Consider the following 23,124-nt stretch of genomic DNA (forward strand, 5'->3'; position numbering starts at 1 on the left):
AAGTGGGAAGCTGCATTCCCTCCTACTCCCCTACCTGGCAAATGCACAGAGGTGAACTCAAGCCTGTGCAGTCCAAGCAAGTCCCTAGCACCCCCCCCTTCCCTGTGCCTCCCCTCAGAACTCCCTGCCCGGTCCCTGTCTTATCTGAGGCTTGGTGCAGGCAGGCCAAATTCACAAATTCATCACCCTGCTTGGAAAACTATTTGGGCTTTGCTACCTGGTCTTTGCTGAGGGGTGACATGAGCACAGGTAGCTGCAGGAGGAGGGGGGAACCATAGGTGAGGACAGACCTGGATGGGGCTTGCCCTGTACAGAGCCTGGATCTGCTTAAGCATGGAGTAGGCAAGACCCTTTGAATGGAACTGAAGGTCCTTTGTAGGGCATTATCCCTGCAGGGGTGCTGAGCCTGGCATGGAGACCAGGAGGGGAGGCACTGTGGTCTGCCCCCTGCCCAATTCTCCAGTGGCTAGGAGCTGGGTTAGGCCCTGGGGCTGTCTCGAGCGCCGATCTAAGAGCCAGGAATGTCCAGGATACAGATGCTCTCAGCCATACCCCTTCCCATCTGAGCCCTCCCCAACACTGCCTTCTGAGAGAGGCAGTCTGGAAGGGATATTTGCTCATTCTTGCTTGGGAGGGAAATCCCCCCCCCCCCCCAGCTTCTGTACAGTCACTTCGGAGCTAGTTTGCAAGATGAGATGCCCCTCCCTCTCCCACTGAATTGCCCCCTGCAACCCTGCACCATTTCAGGGAGGCTCTCTGGGGATCAGGGGATGCAGAAGCATGCTGCCCTCTGGCAGATTTCAGGGTGGCCTGGCACCTCTGGAGATGGCTTGGCTCCCAGCTTAGCCTCACAGCCCTGTGGCTTGACACATGCCTCTGAGCAGGCAGCAGCTGGGAGCTGAAACAGAGCAGACAGCAGGCTTTCCCCGAAGGCTGTGGGGCCCCGCCTTGCCTGTGCCCATATAAAGGGATAGGCGGAGCCCAGGGCCAGTCTCTGGAGGGGAATAAGTGTGAGCTGAGCAAACAGAGCAGGTGGAAGGCAGCCTGCTCAGCTGGCCCTGCTATCCCCAGCCCATTGCCTGCGACAGCCTCCGGCTCGGGACGTGTCCCCATGCAGCCCTTGATGCTGGGTTAGATGCTTTGTTTCCAGCCTGGACCTTGGAGTTGGATGTTCTCCATCACACCTCCTGGAGACCTGCCGCACACTGCTCCCAGCCGGGATGGACTCAGCCTGAGCCCCTGACCTCTGAACCTGGGTCCCATGCAGACCCTCGGTGTCTCAGCCGTGGGTCTGGGTTCATTCAGTTCGGGCTGTTTACCCGGGGCTTTGGTGTGTTGGCTTGCCGCTTGTCCTCTGCTATCTGGAAAAGCAAGTCTCCCTGGTCCCTGCCTCCCTCCTCAGGCTTCCCCATCCCCAGAGGCAATTGTCTCCCTCAGATGAGGTGTTTGGCTCTCTAAGAGTCTCGCTGTCGCTTTCTGATCCCCTCCCATCGCATTCCAGGGCCAGATCATAGCTGGGCCTCACCCTCCTCTCGCCTCGGAGAGGGACGGGCACAGAGTGGGACTCTGGACTGGAGGGAGAAGTTGGCAGCTGGACTACTGGCAGTGGTGCGTGAAGCTGGGAGCCATGCGGTGCCATCTTGTCCGCAGCCTCTCAGGTGCTGCTCTCCTCCTTATCAGTCTGGTTCTCCTGTCTGTGAGGCATCATGGTGTTCGGGACACAGCCCAGTACGAAGGGCTCAGCGAAAGGGCATCAGCGAGCCCAGCTAAAGCACCCCCAGAGCATAGAAGAGAAGCCAACAGCAGCAGGCAGGGGCAGAAAGAGTCACAGGCCCCTTTGAATGGGAGCTCTGGTGCCTTGAGAGGTCTGGAACTGGAAGAGGTTTTCATCGCTGTGAAGACAACCAAGAAGTTCCACCAGAGCAGGATGGAGCTGCTCCTGGACACTTGGATATCCCGGGCAAGAGAACAGGTGAGTGTACGGGCAGAAGGGTGGACTGGCAGGCCTCTTTGGGGACAGCAAGAAGGGTGGATCTAATGTCTGAAGGGAGGAATAAAGGACCAGTGGGCTGAGCACTTCTTCAGCACATTGCCTTCACCGTTGTGTATAGAAGTGAGGACACCCAGGCTAGGCAGAGGGCTTCAGTGACTCTGGGTGTGAACCCAAGTTCAAGGGGGCCTGAGAGGTTTGTTTGGACAGAAGAGTGGCATTTGACATAGACCAGCTCTCCCTTACCTAGACGTGACTTTTCTCAGGGGTTTTACCCCATTTAAATCCCTTTTTTCTCAGGAATGCCATACAGCATCGTAGTGGACACCTAGCCTCCCTTTCATGGCCAGGATCAAAGAGGACATGTGTCACGAAACAAAACGGTGAATCAGTTGGGGGATTTTTTTGCCTCCAGATGCCTCCCCCATCTCACATGTGAAGCGAGTTTTTTGGGTTTCAGACTCGCAGCTCCCTCCAGCCCTGTGACATTTGTGCACATAATAAAAACCACTCTTGAGTCAGACAGGGTCTGCGGTGTGGTGTTACACAAGGGGTGTGTATAAGAGAGTCCTGGTAGTGTCTGAGGGCTGGCAGTGTCCGAAGAGGGTGTGGGGTGCTGGCCAGCTGCCTGCCTACCCCATGCTTGTCTCAGTGCAGTTGCCCCCCTCAGTTTCTTGAGCACCAAATTTACTCGCATGCACTCTGACAATCCTCCCACCAGTCAGTTTGTGGTTTGCTTTCTTGATGCATGGCTGCCGCTGTGTCTTGGGCTTTGAGTATTGACTCTCCCTACCCTGAGAGTCTTTGCTTCCTCTTGGATGAGCCAGCTTGGTCACAGGTGACCTGTTGCTCATCAGTGGTCCAGACCAGGGCAGGGATCTCCCTCTGGACATGGAAAAGTCCCCTTGGGGCTGGTTGTAGACTGTGGGCACCGGAGCGCACTTTGGCAGACTGTCTGGGTAGTGTGTAGATGCTGTGGTGGCAGCTTGACTCCTAAATGAGCCTACCCCATTGCCAATCTCATGGTCATGATGGAGGTGCTGCTCCCATCCCACCTCTTGGTTACCTGTTTTCCCTACCAAGCTGCAAACATAGTTGCAACCTAAGGCCTCGGTCTTAGTAGAAAAGAGTGGGTCTCGGTATAGGGGTCTGCCTACATACTTGACCAAATGCAGCACTAACCCTAAGTGAGGAAGATGGTGGGGGAGATTGGAGGGCGGTGAGTAATAGAGACAGAGTACGGCATTCTGGGTAAAGGCGGTTTTTCCCTTCCTCAAGCTGAGCTGTAACTGTCTGGTGCTTTCCGCTGCCTAGTCCGTTGCGGTCGCTAGAGGAAATCTGTCCTATTTTGAACATGCTTCCTCTGTCTCTGTTGGTGTTTAAAATACCACATTTCCCCTTCTCAATGCACTTCTCCAAGGCCTGAGCTCTCTGGTTCCTACTTTTTAATGTGCCTTTGGGCATACCATAAGTCCCTGCATATGTGTACTGGGAAGGGGGCTGTGCTCTGGTGTGAGGTTACCGTTATTATCGCTAGCTTTAGACTTTTGGAGTGGGCTTGCAAAGCCACCCACACATAACTAACACCTTGACCACACTCAGGGTTAGGAAGTGGAGCCATAAGATGGTTGCTTGAACCTCCTCAAATGTATCCTATCCTCGGTGTATGTATACAGGAACCGCATCGCAGGAGAACTGCGCTTCTGGCGTGGTTCGGTACCTGCCAAGGTGCAGTGGCTTTAAGCTCAGTTTATGGAAATGGGAGTCTCCTCCCTTGCTTGCTCCAAGGGCTTTATGGCTCAGGGCAAGCAAAACTTGCGGGTATTTGAACTCCTAGCCTCTGGGCTTGGGCCTGCGTGTAGGATGCCTGCCAAAGGTTTTGGAAACATCTGAAGCCCCAGGTGCGGGTGGAGGATATTTGCCAGTAGCAGGGCCACTCTTGAATATGGATGTAGTTTTGGCTAATTTGGTCTCAGATACAAATTTAATTAAAAAAAAATACAGGAAATATTTGTCCAGACCCATTAGTTGTGCTACAAAAGTTGAACCTCTGCTGTTTGTACTGAGATCTGTGCTTAGTTGTTGACTCTCAAATCAAGCTGGCTGGAAAAATGGGAGGGTATTTTAAAAAAAATTGTAATAAGAGCCCTGATGATCTCTTGAGGTCCCTTCCAACCCCTAACATCCATGAATCTATTTATTGATAAATGGCTGAAAACCTTCAGGTTTTTGCCCCTTGTTATTCCCTTTTTCTCTCTCTGTTTTGCCAGTAAGACGGGTTGAGAAAAGAAAATTGAAATTTTTTCCCCCAATTTTTATTGAAGTAAATGGAAAAGTTTCACCCTCCCCCCCAAATATTTTGGGTTGTTTCTTTTTTTTGTGGGGGGAGGGAGGTGGAAGTTATTTTTCTACCAAGAAGAATTTTTTTTGTGCTAAGAAGAGAAAATTATCAACATGTAAATATGATTGTAAAGGACAGGTAATTGTCCTGTTGAGGGACATAGGCCCTGTTGTACAGTGGTTTATGTGGCTGTGGAGAATTTTAGCCTGTCTATAGCACTCTGCAGCATTCAATAGTTAATCCCCACTGCACCCATCCTAGTGCAGTAGGTAAGTACCATTAGCCCCAGGGGGAAACAATGGCGGAAGGTTAAATGGCACAGCTAATGGCACTGAGGAAATAAGTATTGGCACCAGGACTGACTTGCAGGGATCATGTGCACTTTGTTTGGAGCTCACTTAATTGAACCAAGCTGCTTGTCATTCAAACTGAGATACCCCAGCTTGCCACGGGAGGTTATATACAGCAGAGCCTTCTCCTAGGCAGGCAGCAGGCTGGGAGGGAGCTGTCTGTATTGCCAAGGCCAATTTAGGCGGCAGTGCCTCCAAGTAGAAGTCTGGTAGTCTCACACCTGGTTTCATGGACCCCCAGGGGCCAACCCTGCATCACAGTAGGGGGAGGCCTGGTAATCTGTTATTGTTGTGATTAGCTTTTGTAATCCAGTACTGCTTAGAGACCCCAGCTGAGGTCTGGACACTGTCACGGGCTCGGTGCAGACACATTGCGAAAGATTATCATAAAGAGCTTCCTGCCTAAATAGACAGAACAGAAAAAAGGTGGGAAGGGAAATGGAAGCACAGGGAAGGTTGAAGTGACTTGACCAAGGTCATTTACTGGGTCAGTGGCAGAGTCCAGGGCTCTTGCATTCCAGTTCTCTGTAGGATCATGCTGCCTCTCTTGGGGAATTACCTCTGACAAACTTTCAGCTACAGCTGGCTGGGAACTTTTGGGGGAAAAAAAAGTCTTTAGAAAATGCTGATTTGCTGAAACTGGCACTTTTTCTCATGAGAAGGTCGGTTTGGATGAATGTTTTGACTTGAAAGTATCTTGGAAAAACTTTTTTTTTTTTTTTTTGAAATTGTCAGGCTGCTTTGTGCAACATTTTCAAAGCAAAACTGTCTGGTTTGAAGTAAGATTGAATTGAGAAATCTCAGTGAATTATAGTGAAAAAGAAACATGATTGGATCGAAACATTTCAGTTGACCTAAACGAACATTATTTTTCCCAGGCTTTCAGCTTGTGAAAATATGAGAGGTCCAAAATCTCAGCTGTCTTCTTCACAGGTCAGAGAAACTGTTTCCTTCTCCAGGTTTGCTTTCAGCCCCTGCAATGGGTTTACACTTTCAGGGTGGTGTTTCTCCTAGACTGTAAACAAGGGTGAAATGCAATCCTTTAGAGATGGAAGCTAAGTTTGGCCCTGATCTTTTCAGCTTATGCCCTGTTCCTTCAGTGGTGCCTGTCAGGACATTCCTCTAACAGGGGCTGTGCAGGCCAGAAGCTCTTGCTCTGATGCATTACTGCAGCATATATACTCCAGTGGTAGCTGGCTGGTCATACAAGGCTGTTGGAAATAAAGAGGGCTCTAGAGTTTCCTTAGTATCTGTGCCCCAAGAGAAGTCTCTCTTCCTACACACCCTACCATTTCCTTTTCAGATCCTAAGGACACACTCCAGACCCCATTATCCATGTCCCTGACCTGACATCACGTTAACTGAAGTAATAAAACAATTTCTACAAGCTCCAGGTATTGGACAGTAGATGTGAGAACAAGACTTTATGACAAATCCTCCCCCCAGAGCCAGTAACTGTCTGTTGCAGGAGGGGAAGGGGGAGTAGTGGCTAAATTCCAGCTCCACTACTTCTGTACTTGTGGTTTGCCGAAATGGGCCCTAAACCCCTTGAGAAGTCAATAGGTGTTGGGATGGTGCAGCAGTGGGCATAGGGGAGAACCTAGTAGGCTAAGGAATCAAAGGAGGGGAGGGGGCTACTCCTGCCCACTCCTCTGCCTCAGCCGGTAGATGGGACACCACGTTTGTCTCAGGTGAAATGGTCTGTGTTGTTCTCTGCAGGGACAGTGGCCATGGGAGATGTTGCAGTTTGAGGCCCTGTTTATACAGGGCACCATTGCCACCCAGCAGATCTAGGCACCATTAGTATGGGTGACAGAAGCTGTCTCATTGAGAAAGGAACCTCCATACTGCAGCCGGTGACTCACGCAGCTTTCTAGCAGGGTCCTTTCCCTCTTCCTCCTGCCTGGGCTCTGGGTGGGGACAGAGGGAAGTTGCTCAGATGAAGAGGATAGTTTTTACTCCAGTGGCTCCATGCTCCCAAGTGTTGGGGACAGAGAAGAAAAGAAACTGTCAGCTGGCAAGCTGGCTGTGCTGAGCAGCCATCTTCAGCACAGAAGTGGAAAGGAAAGCTAGGGGAGAGCATATAACAGTTTTCTTGCTAATTAGGGGCCTGTATGAATAGGAGGGGGCATAATGTGTTTCTACAAGGCTGTGCAGAATGGGACATTTTTGTGCAGAGAGTTTAAGAGTTGGGAGGGAGATGGATGTGTGGACTATCTACTGCTGCCCTAGGAATAATATATCCTGGCCAATGTTGAATATGCGCCTCAGGGCTGTTTTTCTCATGGCCTCTTTTGGGGGAAGGATCCCCCTTTCCTGTCCTGGCATCTCTTCACTCCTCCAGTGTTCCCAGTCCCCTGCTTTCTCTCTTCGCTTCTGGTCACGTCTTCTTGTTTCAGAGCCTGGTGCTCTCTTGGGTACAGGCTTGGGTGAGAAATGTTTCCTGTCCTGCTTAAACTTGCCAACTATCTCAGCTTTCCCCTCCTCAACATTTGACAAGCTGGAATCTTAAATTTCACAAAAATGAAAATCTGGAAGACAAAACACGGTTTGGGTCAGTAAAAATATGGTGTTTCTGTCAGAACTATTAAAAGCGATCTTTTTCCTATTGTTAACTCAAATGTCTAACTGAGGAGCTGTTTCATGCTGACAAACTGAAGCCTTTTAGCTTTGAAACATGCAGAAATTTAGTTTTTGACAAAGTGCTTGCAAGTTGCGGTCCTGCCCCTGGGAGGAGTTGGTTTTGACAAAGTGGGGAGTTTTTTTTAGTGAAGAAAAGGTTCAGTTGAAACCTCCAGAGCAGGTCTGCTCAAGCTGCTCCTTGCTACCTGCCCTTCACAGAACCCATCAGAATCAGGTGGTCTCTAGAAACCCCTTACCCCAGAGCTGCCCTTGCTAATGACTGCAATCCTGGTTTTTCCTGTTGGTGGATATGGCCCTTTCATTTTCCTTTTCCTCCCTGAGGGGGATGAGGTGGGTGTGGGGAGGGCCTTGACAGCTTTCTAGATCGAGCATGGGATGTGCTGGGGTCTTTCCCTTCTCCTCCCCCTAAGACTTAACTGGGTGCTGTGTTTAACCAGCCTGTGGGCAGCTGGTGGGGAGATTGTTTAAGACTTGTGTCTCTCTTTTTCAGCCCCTTTGATTCCCTGAAAGCGCATTTTCTGCTTGAGGGAAGTTTTTCTCAGCTGGCTGCAATCCCTGCTCTGCTTGTGGGCCGGGGGGAGATGTCACACAATGGCAGCACAGGGAATTAGGTGGGGGCCAGGGCAGAGGAAGGGGCTGGGAGGCAGCAGGGGTCTATAGAAGCTTAACACACAAACAGATGTTCCTCCCTTAACCCAAGTTTTGTTTGACCACAAAGCTTCTGTTTTCTCTTACAAACACTGAAGCTAAGCTGGCTGGGGACTCTGGAGCTGTGCAAGTTCTCCTTTCACCAGGTGGTGGGACTGGGGTGGGGGTGTGGGGAAGCTCAGATAAAACTGCACATTTCTGAGGTACAGAGGCATGAGTGAGGCCCTTGGCTGCAGTGAGCAAATGTTCGGTAACTCCCAGAAGCAAAAGAGGGTCCTGGAAGTTGCTTCACTTAAGAGCACTTGTACAGACTTGCACCACCTGAGAGTCTGAGCCTAGGACTCCAGAGTCCCTCATTGATCTGGGAGTCTCCCTTGGCTGAATGAAGAGCTGGTTGTGGGGTGAGCTAGCTGACAGAGGAGCATGGAGGGGAACAGTCTTCCCTCAGTCCTCTGACAGAAAGGAGACTGCTCTCCTGACTGAGGCTGGCCACTTTCTCTGCCCAGACTGGGCATTCAAAGGGGTGGATGGAGTGGGCACTCTCTCAGGGGCATGGAGGAGGAGTGAGCTGTGGGCTTGTAATGAGCAGAGCACTAGGCTCAGGGAGAGATTAATTATCTGCAAACCAGCTCCAAAAGAGAAAGAGGAGTTGGGAGCACGAGGGGGAGAAGGGCTGATCAATGCAGGGCAACAGCTTCCCATGCACGGGGGTCCCAGGTGCTTCACGGAGTCCAGGAGGAGGAAGCAGCAGAATTTTAAAGCACAAGCGAGGCTTATTAACAAATGCTTGACTCCCCTTCCACCATGTGTGTGTGTGTGTGTGTGAGATGAAGCCACATGGCTAGCTTGGCTTTCAGCAACAGATTAGGAGGCCAGGAATGGACTGAGCTCCAGGCCTTGGAGTAAACTCTCCTCCACTCTCTCTTATTTCCTTAGACATATGTCTTTACTGATGAAGAGGATGAAGCCCTGCAGAAGAGAATGGGTAATCAACCTTTTCCACATCGTGGTCCCTGCTACCACTAACTGGCTCTGGATCAGGCTCTGAGTTGTGGGCTCTTCCCCTCCCACTCTATATGACAGGGCGTTTCTCTGGATCTTGGGGTGGGGAGAGTGGGAATGAGGTTTCCCATTTGAAAGGAGGGAGAGAGTCTGCCCTAAACACCTGCAAGGAGAATCTGAGGGTCCAGGTGGTCGTAAGGAACAGTCATATAGTGACAGCGGGGCTGGGTCCCTATTTCTTCCATCCTTGCCACTGGTGGAAAGCTTGACCTTGTAGCTAAAGCACTGGATGGGCATTCAGAAAACTGGGTTAAATTCCAGGCTCTGCCACAGACATCCAGTGTGACCTTTGGCGAGTTACTTAACTGTTCTATGCCTCAACTCCCTGTGGGGAGGGGATAGCATTTCCTTGTACTGTAGGGACATTGAGCTAAAGTCATTAGTGTTTGTAAGGGATGAGGTCTTACACTGATGGGAATAAGCCCAGGCCTAGGTAGACTGTTGCTGCCAAGCAAATGAATAGTAACCATCAGTGTCCCCTTCCTCCTGGTGATCTGCTTATGGGACGAAATCCTAGACTCAAAGGAAAAAACCATGGCAAATAGTTTCCCTTTCCAGATTCTCAGGATAGTAGTGGAGTGGGTGGGTGTCCTGTTTGGCAATCAGCGTGTGGGTCACGAAGCAAAGAACTGAGTTAATAGGAAGGCAGAGCACAGAGCCCCAGAGACTGAGAGTGCATAAGTGGGTGGGAGCAGGGTTGCTGTCCTTACCAGGGGGAGCAGTGTATAAATGCAAGAAGGGCAGCACTGAATTAATTCAGAGGCCAGTTTCTGTGCTGGCTCCTCTGAGGGGTTTCTTTTACAGAAGGGCCCAGGCAGGGGGTGATCTGGGTGGGACAGGCATGCATTATCTCAAGCTTTGTCTCCTTTCCCCTCGCCAGGTGACCATGTAGTATTCACCAACTGCTCTGCAGAGCATAGCCACCCAGCACTATCCTGCAAGATGGCTGCAGAGTTTGATGCATTCTTGGCCAGTGGCCTGAGGTGAGTTCAGGAGGGCTGCTTGTCCAGTGCTCAGAGTGGGAGGCTCTGTGGGGGGTTCTTTGGGAAAGGATGAAGTACTAATTCATGGAAGAGCTGAGCAGCCACAGCCCCTACCAAAGTTGATCCATGTGCGGGAGCTCCCCACCTCTGTGTAGAAGGCCCTTGAGATTCAGACTCCAACATCATCCTGACTTAACCTCTTGTCTCCCTTCCTTTTCATGGTCAGCTGGTTTTGCCACCTGGATGATGATAATTACCTCAACCCACATGCCCTGTTGACGCTCCTATCCTCTTACTCTCCAGCATGGGATGTTTACATTGGGAAGCCCAGCCTGAACCGGCCCATCCAGGCTTCTGAAACGCTACCCAACAACCAGACGGTAAATCCCACGCTGCAGCCTTGTAGCTCAGGAGGAAGTGGGTTGTAGCCTGGGTCTGTATGTTTAATGGCCACTGTTTTGATACAGAGACTCACAGGTAGCGGGGTGGTGGCCCCATTTGAAACCTTGCTTGCCTTTCTCTGCAGAAATCTGTATGTTTCTGGTTTGCTACGGGAGGGGCTGGATTCTGCATCAGCCGCAAGCTGGCAACCAAGATGGCACCTTGGGCCAGGTGAGGGGTGGAGCTGTGTTGATGTGAGTTCCCGGGTGGAACATGGGCATGGATATGACTTACCTGAGGGCAGGGAGCTCAGTTTTGCAGCTGAGGCCTAGCCACTCCCCACATGTCAGTCCTGGAAGTGACCCCATCACTGTGCTCAGGAGCTGGTTTTTTTGATGGGCAGCAGCTTCCAGGGTTGTCTGGGTGGAATGGGGGCTGGTTGCCAGAGCTTAATTCCTCAGTGGTGAGGCTGGGTTCTGTGCTGCTGCGATGTAGACATATCCTAAGCATACATGTGGTGGTGTGTACACATGAGTCGTGACACAGTACACGTGTGCCTACCCCATTACAAGGGACAGGGGCAGATACATAAGTGCACTTACTGCTATGTATTGTATCAGTACTTTGAAGCCCCAGGTGGGTCCCTGGGCCCTGTTGTACTCAATACTGTGCACATGCAGAGTTGGGCTGGTGCTGTAGATGGGCAGAGCTGGGCAGTCACCGACCTCCTTGCAGCCAGGGCTGACTGACTCCCTGAGTTACTCCACTGGGGATTCTAGCCTGGGATGTCCTGCCCTCTTGCCCAGCTCCATGGTGGGGGTCCCCCTTGGATGTCTCACTGATCTCTGCAACTGGTTCCCTTCCAGTGGGCATAACTTCGTGAGCACCTCAGAGCTCATCCGCCTGCCTGATGACTGCACTGTGGGCTACATTGTGGAGTGCAAGTTGGGTGGGCATCTGCTCCCCAATGCACTCTTTCACTCCCACCTGGAGAACCTGCAACTGATCTCCAGGCCCCAGCTCCAGGAGCAGGTGAATGGGCACCCAGGGGGGGCGTGAGATGTAGCACAGTGAAGGAGAAGTGGAGGAGGCAAGCAGGGGGTTGGGGGAAGGGAAGCCAGCTGGTTTTGATTCGCATCACCCTGGTGGTAACTGTGACATTGATTGAATCAATTGCACATTATTTCGATGAGGTTTTTCTGACAAATTCTTCCCCAGATGCCTCCCTGCCGTAATGGGTGGAGAATGAAAAGGCAATTAACTAACCAATAAAACTGCTGCCAGTCAAAGCTCATGGTGGCGGTGCTGTCTCTTCAAGCAGCAGCACAGCCAAAAGAAAGGCCTTTTGTCCACCAGTGGGGCTATGCCCATGTCACACAGCCCTGACTCGGGGGAGGGATGGTAAGGCAGGATAGGGAAGGCAGGGGAGGAAATGGAGGGTAGGAGCAGTCCAGAGCCAGCAGGCTGCCTTGGGCATTAGATATGGAAGGAATATGGGAGGGATGTGGCGGGGGGCATGGGCCAGAACTGATGGGAGTGTCTGCTGCCCACTGAAAGCTGTGTCACCAGTGCTGCCTACTTGCTCCCTAACCCTTTCCTTCCCTTCCCCCTGCTCTGTCTCTGCAGGTCACCCTCAGCTATGGTGTCTTTGAGAACAAGCTCAATGTTATTGAGCTGAGTGGCCCCTTCTCCCAGGAGGAAGACCCCTCCAGGTGCGTTCCTGTGTGTTTGCTTCTCTGTGCACACTCCCGCCTCTGTGAAAACAGGCCAGGAAAAGTGCAGGGCAGGATCGAGAGGCATCAGCAGAGCCAAGCAAATTTTTGGGCGTGAATAGTTTGTTTGCTCTCAACATGTAGTTTGGGGTTGCCTGAAAGCATTTGCTGAACTCTGCACAAAAATTGCAAATCTTTTTGGCTGGGAAAAGGTGGTTAAAGGTCCCAATGTTTTGTGTGGACATTTTCAGAACAGAAACCTTTCCATTTCCCATTTCAAAATGATGCTTTGAGACCACACTGACCTCAGTTTAGCCTCCCCTCACCCCCATCCAAAAAGTAGAAGCATTTCATTCCACCCAAAGTAAACCTCTATCCCCTTTTATTTTTTATTTCACTGAGAAAGCTGAAAAATGTTCATTTTGGGTTGATCCAAAACCAACATTTGCTGTCTTCCCCCTCCCCCCTTCACTTAGTGAAACAAAACAACCTGCAGCTCTTTGCGCTGCTCTGGTAGGGAGATCATAGCTTGGAGAGCAGGGGATGGGACAGGGCAGGAGTAAGGAGGTGGAGGTAAAGTAGTACCCCTTGTGCTGCTTGTGGCTTTAGCATAAATGCTGGCTGGAGCTGGTCTGATGCTGCATTGTTTGGGTGTAGACCAAGGAGTTTTGGGTGAGACTTATCTCTGATCATCTTTACACCCTTCTGCACTGTTTAGGAAGTTGGAGATGGATGCCTTGCCCACTAACTGCAGTGCAGTGAGAGCATCTGGTGTGGGATGGGGCACTGGGGAGATGTGCTCCTCCCACGCAGCCCTGCTTTATTCTGCAGCGAGAGCTGTCTCTTTACATTCCTCCTGTGTCTCCTGCAGGTTCCGATCTCTTCACTGCCTTCTCTTCCCTGACACTTCTTGGTGCCAGCAGCCTATTTTCCGGTGATGGCTGACCTCCTGGACTCAAAGAGTCATGATGAGGCCGGCGACCCTCCGTTTGCTCTGTGTGGTAGGGGGCTATTGGTGAATCCTGGCTTTCCCCTCTCCCCTCTTCAGTGCCTGCCCTGAGGCCACATACTGCAGCCAGCCATAGCCTTGTGGGAGTCTGCTCCATAATTGTGGGACAGGGCAAGAGAGGGGAACCCACACCAAGGCTCTTGTATGCAAAAAAAAGGATGGCATGGATGTGATACTCAGCTGCATCCCAATTTCCCCTGGTCTCCAGATCAATTGTGAAGGCTGAGGGATGGGAGCTGGGGGAAGGTGGGGGCCACAGCAGGGTTCTGGCCCCAGCTGCTGGGTATGTATAGGTGAGGACAGGGTGCCCCCTGCTGCCTGGATGGAGCATATATGTGTGTATCCATCCTCTTGAAGCAAAGATCCTGTGATACCAGAATTGGTGTGCTAACAGAGCATAACTTGCCCCACCTCCAGCCCCTACTGTGTAGATTCCCTTCATGTACAGTATCAGATCTTCTTTTTGTAACAAACTGGGAAAGCAGCTTTCCTGTCTCTCTACTGAGCCTACTGGTCAGGATTCCCACAGCCCAGCCCCCCTTGTTGAGCCTGTGGTTAGATAGTTTGGCTAACTCTCAAGCCTGAAATAAAATGAGCTTGTGGTCAAGTCTATGTATTCAATCATCCCCAGAGAAGCTTAGGGTCCGCCCCAGAATCTGCTCTGTGACTGGGACAGAGGGAAAGGCAGGCACAACGCATCTGCTCAGGAGCCTGACGGAGAGGGGGAGTGACATTGGTGGGGGGAGGGTGCAGTGCCTGCATTACTCTAAGGAGCTCTCCCTGTCTCTCCTGGTGTTATTCCTCTCCCTCTTCTCTTCTTAATCTGAGGTCAGGATAATCCTTTCCTTTAATTATCTGTCCTTTGAGATTAAACTCCAACCTCAACCTGGGGGAGGGTGTGAGAGAAGAGACATAAAGAAGGATTTGGAGTGGAATGAAGGGGCAGGGAGCAGGAGGCAGAGAAGGAGCACTAGGGATGTGGCTTTATCATCTTCTTGACCTCCACCCCAGAACCCATTGATTTGCTATGGAGTGAAAAGAGTAAGGCAACTAACTTTTTGCCTTTGTACTTTTTCCCTTCTTCCTCTGTTCTGCTCTCCCACTCAGTGCTGTAGGGAGGAGAGAGAAGAACCAGACCAGTGATTCTCAATCAGCGTGTTGTAGCACCCTCAAGTGCTTTGAGATCCTCTTAAGGGTGCTGCAGGGAGCCATGTAATGCTAGCACGTTTAGGTATGCAAACATGATTCACATGATAAGCCCAAAGGCTGCCTATACATGTGTTTGGAGGTGGTGGGGGGGCGCACTTTAATTAGAGCAGTTTCTGGAGAGCCACTCTAATTAAAATGGCTCACCATCACATGTATAAAGCCCCTCTGTGTTTCAAAATGGCTGTGGGATGATTTAACCAAAGCTCATTGGACAAGCTTTAGTTAAAGCACTGCATGGCCAGTTTGAAACATGGAGGGGCTTAATACATGTGACGCTGAGGCGATGCTAGAGCATTCTAATTAGAACGTGGAGCTGACGTAATTAATCAGTGCTGCAGGGAAGAGAGAGAAGGATTATACCAGTGATTTTCAATCAGCGTGTTGCAGCACCCTGGGGTGCCTTGAGATCCTCTTAAGGGTGCTGTAGGGATCCATGTAATGTTAACACCATTAGGTTTGCAAACATGATTCACAAGATAATCGAGTTTTAATTGAGATACTACTTAACGCACTGGTTGAGACTCACTGCTCTCTCCTCCCTACAGCACTGAGTGGGAGGGCAGAACAGAGAAAAAAGAAGGGAAAAATTAATCAAGTAATCATATTAATCAAGTAGACTCGATTAATCAAGTCTGCTGATTCATGTTCTAATTAGAATAGGGATGAGCACATCTATAGGCAGCCAAAGATTTCAAATAGGAATTCATAGTTTTAAAAACATTGTGACCCATTGTGGTTTTCCCAAGTTCCTTGCAACAGAAGATTTGATCTATTATTTTTCTGTAACCAAAAAAAAAAAGAGCAGAAACTAAGAGCTGGCATTTTCTGTGGGATGTCGTTGGTCTAAAAAGGTTGAGAACTACTGGACTAGACACATGAGGGCACTGACTGACCAAAATGTTTCCCAGCTCTTTGTCCAGGATGCCCAAAATGTCACTGGTCGGGAAATGAGGAGCAGTTATATTTTGTCCTTGTACTTGGTAAATAACTTGAGGGCAAAGAAGCCACTTTCAGTGGGAATGTGCTTTTCAGAAGTCAGAGGGGCACAAGAGAGATCTGTGAGGATTGCATGTGAAAAAGCAAATGCAGTTTCTCCAGAGACCTCCAAATTGGCAGAGGAATCTTTAAAACTAGAGCACACAGCTGTGCCTGCTGCTGACAGCATGGAAGTGACCCATGGAAGGCACAGCTACCTCTTTGCTGTTTCAAAAACCAGGCCGCTCATCGCCATGCAAACAAGGTCCTGTTCTCTTGGAGGATGCTGCACACCTGCAAATTGCTCTTGGGCAGGCTGCCCAAGGGTTAAAAAACCCACCTTTCAAAGGAGCTTTCCACCTTGGTAAAGAGGGTTCAAGAACTGACAGAGTACTTTGATTTTTGTAGAGCAAGAATACAGTGGCCTGGTGTGTCACTTTTCCAATCGAGCTGATTCTTCCAGCCATTATCCACCTTCTGAAGAAGCAGAGAGCTCTCAAGCCCTGCTGTCTGTCACATACAACACAGTCTTTGATCTGGAAACTCCTCTCTGACCAGGAACAAGGACTTGCTGATAAACATTATATGTTCATTGAGAGAGAGGCAATTGTTATCTCGCACAGCTACACGAGCCTAGTAACCGTGGGATTCAAAACACTTGAAAGTGAAGCAACCCGCACTTCTGGAATAAGTGTGTGACAGCACGCTGAGGTTAAGAAGAAGATTGAAGTCTCCAGTCAATGCAATTGAAATGATTTGGTTTTCCAGATAACCAGGACATGAAAAAGATTCTGACCGGAAGTGTCACAGATTCCCAGAAGTTTAGGGCTGGAAGGGACCTTGTGAGATCATCAGGTCCAGCCTCCCTGCTCTGGGCAGGAATGACTGCTGGGGTCAAATAACCCCAGCAAGGTGTCTTCTGAGAGAAGAGAGGTGTTTACAATTCTTTTTTATTAACCATTCAAGATCTTGCTTTTCTTGTGTATTGAGCAATCAGATTAAAAAAGGTAATCCTATTTATCTTTGCTCCTGCCATCCCTTTTTCAATCAAAACAGATCATAGAGTGTGTGGGGGGGAAGCAGCACAACACTTTGTTTCTTGGAAGACAAAGTGCAAAAAATGGAGGCTGGTGTAGGGTCAGATCCATGGGTAAAGTGGTACTGTTCTGTTTATACCAGCTGTGAATCCAGCCTCAACCTTTTCAAACTGGTGGACCATTTCCTAGCTGTACTTGCAAGTGCTGCTGCTGTGGAGAGCGGTTGCTCTTGTGAAAAAAACCTGTGAACTGATTAAAAGGGGGGATGTGGGGTTGAGAAACTGGGGTTGCGTTAAAATTAGAGAAGAGCCTGTTGCAACTGCTACACTACAGTAGTAGAAAGGAAAGATCTTCTCAAAAGCAGACCAAAGGATCTGGGAGTACTCCTATAAGAACAGAAAGACAGCTTAAGGGGCCATTCTCAACTTGAAATCTGATCAGTGTTAAAGACATGAGGTAAAATTAGTTTCAGGAGCTGTGTCTGCCCTTCAGGCCACTTGTCAGATGTGGTGGCTTTGCAATCTCATTTTCTTATTTTATTAAAATGGAGAGCTGCTTGGGGAAAACTGGCAGGGAGAAAACAGCCAACATGAAAGTTTACAAGGGGAATTTTTCCTCACTGCTGTCTATTGAAATAGTTCACACTGTGAAATGGTTCAACAAGCTCCATTAAAATGTTTTTTCCCCTTCCTGGTATTGTGAGAACAGCCCTTGTCACAGAAATGAAACACTGGAGGGTTCATGTGCTTATTTTGATGCACTAAATGGGCCCTGAGTCAAAGGTGTTAATGTGACCCTATCACTGTACAACATTAAACAGTTAACCATGGTTCAGTGTTTCGAGTGCAGAGACGGCGGCCTGCTTATTACCATGGCAACAAGCATCATTAAAATCTTTTAAACCTGGTATTAAAGATACAGAGAAAGAAGGAAAACCCAGTGAAAGCATCTGGAATGTATTCAGCAAGGCTTTTACTGGGACAATATCCCTTACTCAACTTCTTAGCCACAAAGTGTTCTTGTAAGGAAAAACTCCATTTGACCATCTTTCAGATGGTATGAAAACTGATAGTAGGTGTCCTTTTTGGGGAAAGGGAGAAAGAGCAGTTAGTTGAAATCATCTAGACCTGCTGCTGATCTGCTTCCTTGAAGACAAGTGCACAAAAGGGGAGACAGGAATAGCAAAGAGAGCAAATGCTTGTGGCTCTGGTGGTGACTGTTCCTTGTAGTCTCGCTGCTGGAGAAACAGAGGTAGCATGCAGTCTTAAAGTTATCAGCCACTCAAAGCGCTGGCAAACTTCTACCAGACTGTTTAAGGCATTGCTTTTAGGTCCCTCACTGGTGCATGGCTTGTAGCAATGTTGCAAAAGGTGCCATCCCTGGTTGCTCAGACAGAGGCTTGTTAAGTAGAAGCCAAAAGGAGAGAGAGAGAGGAAAGAGAAGTAGGGAGGTGGGGAAGGAAAAGAGCACCAAAGTGGGGATAACAGGAGGAACACAATCTCACTGTCCAGGTGGTGGTCAGGATTCAGTCAAAGCTATAGACATGGTGCTGTCTGCTGGTCCCCTCTCTCCAACCTGGATGCGTTTCAGGTCAGGAAATGAAGTCCCCATGACATCACAGTTGAATCTTGGCTCTCAGGAACTGGAGGGGTCACTGGCCATAATGACTAAGCTCATTCCCTTCAATCTAGTTGCATCCCAGCCCAATTGATCCTTTTCTGTCCTTTAGTTAATCACCTCAGGTTGGTGATAGGAGGAATAGGTCCTCCCTTCATTATTATGTTCACTAATTAGACCTCATTTTGAACATCCCAATTTTGGCCCTTCAGTTTCTAGTTCCATTTTCTTGTTGAACACACCTGTTCTTTGGACTTTATGGGTACATCTACACAAGACGCTTTACTGTGTATTAGACTAAGCTAATGCAGAGTTAAGCATCACTGTCTAGATGTGTAGAGCAATTACTGCACATTAAATTAGTCTAGTGTGCCATTTGATAGTACCAATACAGACAGGTACTAGAAAAATGGTGCTACTGCATGTGTAGATGCTGACTGGGAACAAATTGCTCCCGATCTGCCCAAGCAGCAGAGGGCCATAACTGCTTGGGCAGACCAGTCTCTGCAGGGCAGGGGGTAGCTGTCCCAGCTCTGGGAGTGGGTCCCTTTCAACCATGCAAAGATCAGGCTGGTCCTGGTGGGGAGAAGGGATGGGATGGGACAGGGGAAGCTGTCTCAGCTGGGTGGGCAGCTCCCTCCCAGCTGCATGGATCCTAATCTCCCCATGGCTGAGAGGGAGCTGCCCACCCAGCTGCAACAGGTCCCCCTGCCCCACTGGGGCTTGGGACCAGCCCAATTTCCCCATGGCTGGGAGGAACTGCCCACCGAGCCAGGACAACTCCCTCCACCCTCTGGAATTTAATTGCATGTGTAGCTGTGCCCTCTGTGGATGCCAGAAACAGGCTTTGCTGTTTGGCCTAACCCAGTCTGCTTGTCTATCATCTGCTGACTTTCATAGGAAGTTTTATGCAACAGCTGATTTAGACCTTTGTTCTCTTGGCCAACTCAGAGTACAGGGCTGTGCACAGCAGTCCCTTAACCTGCAACTGCCTGAACAGATTTTGCTTGACTTATGCCCTTGATGTTAGTGGCGCCCTGTGTGGCAGCACTTGCCTGATCAAAACTCAACTGCCAGCTCACAAAAGGTGAAATCTGAGCTCTAGTGACATTGACAGTTTTGCTGTTGATTTCAGGTTTTCATTCACAGAGGGGAAACATTCGGGACAGACTATACATAGAGCTCCATCAAATGCACAGGGAAACAAAGAGGAAGAACTTGAGACATCTTATTACAACCATAAATTAAAGAAACTGCTGAGACTGTGCTGCTGTCTAGGCTGCTATCGCCCCTTTAAGGCTGTTCCTTGACAACATCAATGTTTTGCGTAGAGCAATTAGCTTGAGCTGGAATTCTAGGAAAGCTAGAAACTAATTTCTTCCACTGTTTGAAATTTGTGTTATTAATTATGGGCCTCAAGATAGGGCCGTTTGTCTACTGTTGATGTTTAAATTGCCTTCCAGGATTTCACGAGCCCGACTCAGTTATTCAAACATTTTGGCTGATTGCACCTCAGTGGAGCACACATCATTTTTGGTTGGTGAAACTACAGCTTGCTATTAATGAACTTTGAGAACAAATGAAGTGGAATGTTTTGTACGTGAATTCTTCTAATCTGTTCCTGGAAGAAGAGAACATCCGAGAGCAGCTGGAGGAATACTAGTGAGGTGGATCAGAGGCCAGTGGGGTAGAGACACCAGTGCTGTGAGGCCATTTCCCTAGTATAATCACAAAGTATGCTGGGGTGGAAATGAAGAGGAGCTGGTGTCTGAGGTGTGTGGGGCACAGTGGTTTTTGTAGACATGTGGTTTCATGTCATAGTGCTTAGGAGCACAAAACCTGGACCAAGACCCCAGTGTGCTAGGTATTGTACAAACACAGGACAAAATATGGGGTCTGCTCCGAAGGGGTGATAATTGGAGGCAAGAGACAATAGGTGCATGCAGAGAGACAGAGGAGCATGAGGAAATAGTGAGACAGAACTGACCTGCATCAGGGCCTGTGGTATCTGCACAGCAAATGGTCTGAGAGTGAAAGCAAAACCAAGGAGACTGGGAAGTGCTGGGAAGGAGATCAGGAGATCTGTCTCCTTCCCCTCCCTTAAAATACCAAGCTGGTTTCAGCTGTAAGGGCAACCCAGGAAGATGGGGAGGTAGAGAAAGATACTGCTTGGGAAGAGGGGACAGCCAGGGGCTGGGAGCAAGTTAGGGCCAGATCCTTAGTTGGTGCAAATTAAAGTCACTGCCTCAACTTAATTCATTGCTGATTTGTGCCAGCTGCCATGCTGTTCCCTAGGGAGGAGATAGGGGCACAGGGCTGAGCATAGGATTATGGACACAGAAGCAACTCATGAAGGGCAAAGGGAGAAGGCCCGGTTCCAGACCTTTCTCCCCTCACTGCATTGGCATTTAAGTTGATCCTATGATTGAGAATGGCTTTGATTGTTTGCTGGGCACTGGCAGAATGAGGCCAAGGTTTTCTTCTTGTTCTGGGGAGCTGATCCATCTCCCGCATTGCTATTATTAATGTGCTCCACCTCTGCAATGAGTGTACCCTCACATCAGGGGAGGGAGGGACTGTGCTCAGGAAAACACAGACATCTTTCCTTGTATTGACAACTAGCAGCCACAGTTGGATATTGCTATTGGAGACCTGATAACCACTCTCCAGTCACTGGACTGTTGTGGTTCCAATACCAGTTCATCGCTACAGCAACAAGGGGAAAACCTGAACTCCTGAGATGCCTTCCATTCTCCCTCCCACTCAGTGGGTATGTGGGTGGGGAAGACCTTTGTCCTTGCTGATCTGCTCACCTATGAGAGATTCATTGACGGCCATTATATCTTATGCCCAGAGTCAAAGGACTTTGCATCCTACTGTTCATGGTCCCCTTAGTCCCTATGTTGTCCCAACTGTGCATTCAGATTGGAATTGCTGAGTGAAGGTAAAAGGCTTCATTTCTCATTATCTGTCTCCCACCATCCCCAAGAGCCCCTCAGACACATTCTGGGAGTGGAATCCATGATGGAGAAGTCAAAGATGTTGCACTTCATCTGCAACCTCCAGACACAGCATAGTCTGTTCCACCCCAGTGGCAATACCCTTCCCTGTCCTGTGGGGATCTCAAGACAGGCACATGTATCTGTGAAACCTCATAATGCCCCTGAGGAACAAGATAAGAAGATTAAATAGAGAGTGGACTTGCTTTACACCTACCAAGGAAATGCAGCCACATCTGAGGTGAAGTGCAGCAGCTGAGTAACATATGCACTGACATCCCACACCACGTTTGGATGAAGACATGATTGTATCTACCCCTTATTAGAAATGTGCTTAATGGAATCAGCTTCACATTAGAATCAAAACCCCAAGACCAAATACCAAAAGCCTGGTACAGTGTGCCCTTTTTTTCCCTTGCTTATTAGGATCTTCTTGCTTTATCACTTAAGCCACTTATTAGAATAAAAATCCTCAACCATAATCAATGTGTACAAGCTTTTCCTCCTGCCGGCTGCTAGAATCCAGTCTACTTCAGGTCACACTGCCTGTGTGTGTGCATGTGTTCTCTATGCAGGCAGGTTGAAAGTTAATAGTAATGAATGAGTAAAACACAATGAAGTGCTGAAACTGGACAGAGTTTCTTGATGAAACTCTGTAGGGTGTTTTTCTTTGCTCGCTTTATGGTGCTTGTTAGAATAGCTGCTTATTAGAATCAGAAGTGCTCTGTCTGATGTGATCATAATAAGCAGTGGACTCTGTCCTTTGTCTGAATAAAATTGCACTGGGGCAGACAGTAATTACCCATCCTGGAATTTCACCAGAAAGATTGGTTGAACAGACTCACAAAAATGTTCCTTAATTACCACTCAGCACTCGGGACCTTGTAACGCAGCCCCTACCCCATTACTAAGGAGAAGAGGGCCAGGGAGCAACAGGCTGGCCCCAGGACTCTGTAAAAACTGCCAGGAGTTAAGAAGTTCTGGCAAAAGAAGCAGCAAGCCCCCCACTTTTCTCTCCTCCCCTGCACTGGGGAAAGTTCAGTCAATGCCTGAAATGCAGAGGCTGTGGGAATTAGGCCATGATAGATAGGCCTGGTGGAGAAGTGGCTGGTCCAGTGACTCAAGGGGGGGGGGGGGGGGAGGGCATGACTGTGGGCTTTATAAGGCCAGGACCCTTGCTGAGACTTCAGTGTGGCATTGACTTAGATCAGGGAAGAAGCTCCAGACCATAGTGGCTGAAGGTAGATCAGCAATCCCCCTGCACTGAGGGTAAGTCATTTATATGTTTATCCTTTATCGTTGCATCAGACTGGAGGATTGGGAGTAGTGGAGGGGAGTTTTGGAGGCCACGGGAGAGCACTTGGGGAGGCACTGATGCTGTGTGGAGAAGGGTAAAAAATTGTGAGGTGGCATCCCAGAGGATATGGAGAAAGGGCCTCAAGCCCCAAAATGACTGTGTAGGCAGGCCCAGAGCCCAGGAGGACTCAAGAGCCAGAGGGCTTTCAGCCCAAAGGACTATATAGATGGGGGAATAGAAAAAGGGCCCAAAGTCTGTAGGCCTGAATGAGAGGGCCTGAACTCCACTTGGGTGAGGGCAAAAGCTCAAGGATGACTAGATGATGATCAGCATGGAGCAGGCACCAGAGGTCTAACTCTGGTTTTTGAAGGCAGCCTCCTAAGATACAGAGAAATTTGAACAGTGGAAACATGGCAGGCTAGCAACTAAGGCTAGTTTTAGCAAGCTGGCGTGGGGGTACTGACCTATTTCAGGTTCTAGGAGATGCCACGGACACCCCTGGGAAGTGCTAGGCAGTTACAGTACTTCGTATGACAAGACTTCCAGCCACAAGAACCTCCCACCTCCAAGCTGGAATGTACTGGGCTCATCTTAATCATCAACACCACCTCTTCATAGTGCTTGCCTGCATGGGCAACTGGTGCCTCTTGAGTTGGCGGGGGGGCATGTGCACCCTGATACCAGTCAGTGACTGGGGGGGGGGGGGGGTCCCTCAGTGGCCAATATTGCTCACCAAAAAGTGGCTACACTGCTTCCAGAAGTCCCACGGCTACTTCCAGAAGTGACGTGGCCGCTTTTGCTGGCAGCCCCGCTCCCTGACTGGTGCTTGCGGGGCTGGGTGGGCCACCGGTGCTCCCACCTGCCCCCCTGC

At 49.4% G+C, this 23,124-nt stretch overlaps 1 protein-coding gene across 3 annotated transcripts; it reads left to right on the forward strand.

Annotated features, from left to right (window-relative positions):
* The first annotated feature begins 980 nt into the window (after positions 1-980).
* Positions 981-16,319, forward strand: MFNG (MFNG O-fucosylpeptide 3-beta-N-acetylglucosaminyltransferase). 3 transcript variants are annotated; one of them, XR_009461720.1, is made up of 9 exons: positions 981-1,972; positions 8,909-8,957; positions 9,915-10,017; positions 10,244-10,397; positions 10,544-10,629; positions 11,265-11,430; positions 12,025-12,110; positions 12,982-13,111; positions 15,712-16,319. XR_009461720.1 is itself a non-coding variant. In XM_006270239.4 (8 exons), exons 1-8 carry the CDS (start codon positions 1,628-1,630, stop codon positions 13,046-13,048), a joined length of 1,056 nt encoding a protein of 351 aa, XP_006270301.1. In that variant the 5' UTR covers positions 981-1,627; the 3' UTR covers positions 13,049-16,319. The 3 variants fall into 3 exon arrangements, 2 of the variants coding, with proteins under 2 accessions (XP_006270301.1, XP_059582399.1); XM_006270239.4 differs by having other exon boundaries at positions 12,982-16,319; XM_059726416.1 differs by lacking the exon at positions 12,982-13,111.
* Positions 16,320-23,124: the final 6,805 nt, after the last annotated feature.

The sequence above is a fragment of the Alligator mississippiensis genome, chromosome 4 (genome assembly GCF_030867095.1).
Source record: "Alligator mississippiensis isolate rAllMis1 chromosome 4, rAllMis1, whole genome shotgun sequence".
Taxonomy (NCBI): domain Eukaryota; kingdom Metazoa; phylum Chordata; order Crocodylia; family Alligatoridae; genus Alligator; species Alligator mississippiensis.